Source organism: Nicotiana attenuata, unplaced genomic scaffold, assembly GCF_001879085.1.
Source record: "Nicotiana attenuata strain UT unplaced genomic scaffold, NIATTr2, whole genome shotgun sequence".
NCBI lineage: Eukaryota > Viridiplantae > Streptophyta > Magnoliopsida > Solanales > Solanaceae > Nicotiana > Nicotiana attenuata.
This window is the reverse complement of record NW_017670433.1, coordinates 240,711-245,124: the sequence shown is the minus strand read 5'-3', so window position 1 is coordinate 245,124 and position 4,414 is coordinate 240,711. Positions and strand designations below refer to the sequence as shown.

The window sequence follows — 4,414 nt, the reverse complement described above, 5'->3', positions numbered from 1 at the left end:
AACACAACCTAATATAGGTAACGAGTTAAAAGAATCCTATTCCTACAGTTGACAACTGCTTTTACACAAAGAAAAATGTATTTATCACGTGCATCTGGTCATTTTCTCTTAAAGCAAATCCAGCTAGGTTTGCCTTTTTTTCTTTTTAAAAATTTTTTCTCCTTTTTTTGTCCCTTTATGTTTCTCCTTTGAATAGGTCTAGCCAGAACTTTTAGCAAGCGATGTCACAATTAATTGATGGTCGACGACCCAAAGGAGTTCGGGAAGATGATGAGATTGAGAAGCAGAGTAAGTAGTAGCAAGCCAGCACAAATGCTTATATCAAATTCAAGAAGGAGTTATTATGAATTAAGCGTTTAAAAGGTGTTAAATTATTATTGCATTTATATTGTAAATCACCCTTTGTCTCATTGGTGTGTACTCTTAATTGTGTGGCAGAGGTCTGAGGTTCGAATCCCCAAAAACTTACAGCCTTTTTTTAGGGAAGCAAGCTCAGAAAAACAGAAAGTCGCATATGCAGGGAATCGAACACCGGACCTTTACTATGTTAATCAAGGGCCTAACCATTGAACTAGCACCTGAATGTTGTCAAATGGTGTCACTTCAGATAATATGTAAGAATTTACTGTTCGCATGTCATTTACAGCAGCATTTTTAATCAAATTTCCGACGAAGCGGTGTCACGTGACACCGCTTCGATGTACGTGCGTCCGCCCCTGGGTCTAGCACATGATGCTCGACAAAGATCGATCGCCCTAGATAGACAACTACATAGAGGGTCTCTACTAGTCTATATATTCTTTGATTTCGTTCCAAAAGCCCGTAAAAAAAAGAGTTGAGAATCAGAAGTATCTCTTGGAAACGGAACTACAATATTATTCAATGAACTTATTGATCTTATTACAGAGAACCTTGATATAAGCCAACATGAAGTCAAAACTCAAAAGCACATAAACATGTACGGCTTGGTACGTAAATAAATATAATACTTTCAAAACATATATAGTTCGAAAACTTCACGAGATATACAACTAACGTGAAGTCAATGGGAAAAAAACACAAAACAAAAGGACATATTCTCCTTTTGTGGCTTTAACTTCTCTTCTTCTTTAAAACACTCCATTTATTCGCTCGTGAGGCTTTTCCTTCTGCTTCCTCTTTTCCCTGCATGGATCAAATTGTCCATAAATGAGGTAAAATATACGAAGGTTTTCATTAATCAAATATTCTATATATTCAATGTGCTTAGTAGCATAGACAAAGACTGCAAAATATAACAGATATATTACCTTGATCTAGAGTGTAAAACGCATTTCCTAGTAGTGAGGAGGAGGTGGAGATGTGTAATAATAGTGGTAAGGGGGTGGTGGAGACTTGTAAACTGGGGGTGGTGGAGATTTATAAACTGGTGGAGGAGGCGGTGGTGATTTATACTTGTAAACGGGTGGTGGTGGAGATTTGTAGAACGGAGGAGGTGGTGGTGGTGATTTGTATTTGTAAACTGGTGGTGGTGGAGATTTGTAGACTGGAGGTGGTGGTGGTGGTGACTTGTATTTGTAAACCGGAGGTGGTGGTGGAGGAGACTTATACTTGTAAATGGGTGGTGGTGGAGATTTGTGGACTGGAGGCGGTGGTGGTGGAGACTTGTACTTATAAACGGGTGGTGGTGGGGATTTGTAAACTGGTGGAGGTGGTGGTGGAGACTTGTACTTGTAAACGGGTGGTGGTGAGGACTTGTGCTTGTAAACAGGTGGCGGTGGGGATTTATAGACTGGTGGAGGTGGTGGTGGAGACTTGTACTTGTAAACGGGTGGTGGTGGGGACTTGTACTTGTAAACAGGTGGCGGTGGGGATTTATAGACTGGTGGAGGTGGTGGTGGAGACTTGTACTTGTAAACTGGTGGTGGTGGGGACTTATACTTGTAAACAGATGGCGGTGGGGATTTATAGACTAGTGGAGGTGGTGGTGGAGACTTGTACTTGTAAACAGGTGGTGGTGGGGACTTGTATACGGGTGGTGGTGGGGATTTATAAATTGGTGGAGGTGGTGGTGGAGACTTGTACTTGTAAACGGGGGGTGGTGGGGATTTATAAACTGGTGGAGGTGGTGGTGGAGACTTGTACTTGTAAATGGGTGGTGGTGGGGACTTGTACTTGTAAACAGGTGGTGGTGGGGATTTATAGACTGGTGGTGGTGGTGGTGGGGACTTGTATTTGTAAACGGGTGGTGGGGGTGACTTATAAACGGGTGGTGGTGGTGATTTATACACCGGAGGAGGAGGTGGTGGTGACTTATACTTGTAAACCGAAGGAGGTGGTGGAGGAGACTTGTATTTGTAAACAGGTGATGGTGGGGATTTATATACCGGAGGAGGTGGTGGCGGGGATTTATACTTATAAACTGGAGGTGGTGGTGATGAGTACACGTACTTTTTAGTTGGTGGAGGAGGAGAACTATAGTAGTAATTTGCTTTGCATTCTAAAGGAAAGCTAAGGGACAGTAAAGCCACTACAAGAGTGGCGAGAAGAGAGACTATTTTAGCCATATTCGGTGTGCCAATGAATCCTCCCCAAAGCCTCCTTTTATAGCTCAACGTAAGGCTTCAACTCATCGTTTATAATCACAAACATATTAACTAAAATTAATTGTGTTTATTATTTAAATATAGTAGTTTGAACTGGCACTCTTATATCAACTAGTAAAATTAATAAAACTGGACCTAGACTTGGGAGGATATTTTATTAGGCAGAAAAATATAGGAAAACAAAAAAGAAAGCATTCATTAATTTTTGTCATCACAAGTGTGCTTGGAAGACTTTGAAAGTTTTGTGTGAATGCTTAATTTGCCACTTTGTTTCTTTCAAAATAATGAAAAGCAAATGAATCTAATGATGAGAGACCTCGCAATTACATGACTACAATTTTCTTGTTAGCCTATCAACTTCATTTTCGTTAAATCTCTTTTACGTGCATGTAATATAATTTCGAATGTCATTTTCAACAATAGTTCTTTGGACCAATATACGACATGACTCTTCCGCTCGTGGATGACTTTTCGTTACTTCCGTAATTATTAGTCCACTGGAAAATAAATAAATAAATAAATAAACTAAACAAAATTTTATCACTGAAAAAAGGCAGATAGATTAAAAAAAAGTAGAGAGCTTATGAGACTCTTTAGTAGGACGTGTTGTTACACTGTTTTTTATTTATTTATTTTTACCGAGTGTCCAATACCTGCCTTAGGACTAGATTAATCTGGGTTCACTTCGAAAATTTTTATTTTGGGGTAAGGCTTTCTAACACATATCCAAAATTTCAATCCAACACCTCTAATTAAGGATAAAGGAATAATACTCTACCACAGCCTTGTGCGTTGTTACATTGTTATAACCGTAACGTTTCACACTATTATAAATTAATAAGATGATCATTATTAAAATAATGCTACATATATACCTTTTTGCACAAATTCGTTTATCTTTGCCTTTTATCTTTCATTACTATGAATAAGAAAGCTGTTTTGTGAAATCACATGTTAATCTGATTGAATTTTTCTTAAGACGAGTTATATAAATAGGAATTCTATACAAGGACAAACCCAATTCACAATTCACATGTGGAAATGTGAAACAACTTTGCTTCTTGCCTTCTTCCCTGATAAAAAAATTCCAACGTCCCGAGTGGCATAGACCTAATCCGAAACAAAAAGAAAAAGAAAAATTCATCTGATTATGTCCTTAGATCGGGTAAACCTTTGAAATTACCAAATACCTAATTAAGTTTGAAATCTTAAATTTGGGCAATATTATATGATGTTAACCTTAGAAACGTAGTACATTTATTATACGGCATTAAATTTTGCCGATCGAAGAATATCTTCAGTCAAAATGCGTCCTACCTCGAGGTAGAATAATACATTAGCAACTCTTTAAAGTCTCAAAATTGTTGGATTTAGAATAGTCTTAACCTACCTTATCAGCTAGCTCAATATATAGTCTCAATACTTTTGGATGTGATTGTTTGAAAATTTCGAAAGCACTATAAGTGCAGAAATTAAAATAAGGAACTTTGTCCACATATATTGAAGATAATTTTCTAGGTATTTTTATACTTACTATCATTTTGTGGAGGGCCAACTAATATTTATTTATCTAATGTTAATTTAAGCAGAAAGATGAGTTCGTTTAGAAGAAGCCTCCTCGCTTTCATATAGTTGATACTAATTTATTCGAAATTCAATTTCAAATTCGGACAAAATTAAGTTATGCAATTAATTACGAAGTTAGCTTTTTATATACTTATCCTTTTAAAATTTTGAAAAATGACCGAACAAATATTATCTCTTGGCTTAAAGATATGTCAGTCACGAAAACATAATACGTAGTAATATATACAACGGCAGGAAATACA

At 37.2% G+C, this 4,414-nt stretch overlaps 1 protein-coding gene across 1 annotated transcript; it reads right to left on the bottom strand.

Moving 5' to 3' along the window:
- Nucleotides 1-849: 849 nt before the first annotated feature.
- Nucleotides 850-2,591, bottom strand: LOC109239323 (extensin-3). The gene is made up of 2 exons (XM_019405871.1): nucleotides 1,290-2,591; nucleotides 850-1,164 (listed from the first exon to the last, which is right to left on the bottom strand). The coding sequence occupies exon 1, from the start codon at nucleotides 2,544-2,546 to the stop codon at nucleotides 1,317-1,319; it is 1,230 nt and encodes a 409-aa protein (XP_019261416.1). The 5' UTR covers nucleotides 2,547-2,591; the 3' UTR covers nucleotides 850-1,164; nucleotides 1,290-1,316.
- Nucleotides 2,592-4,414: the final 1,823 nt, after the last annotated feature.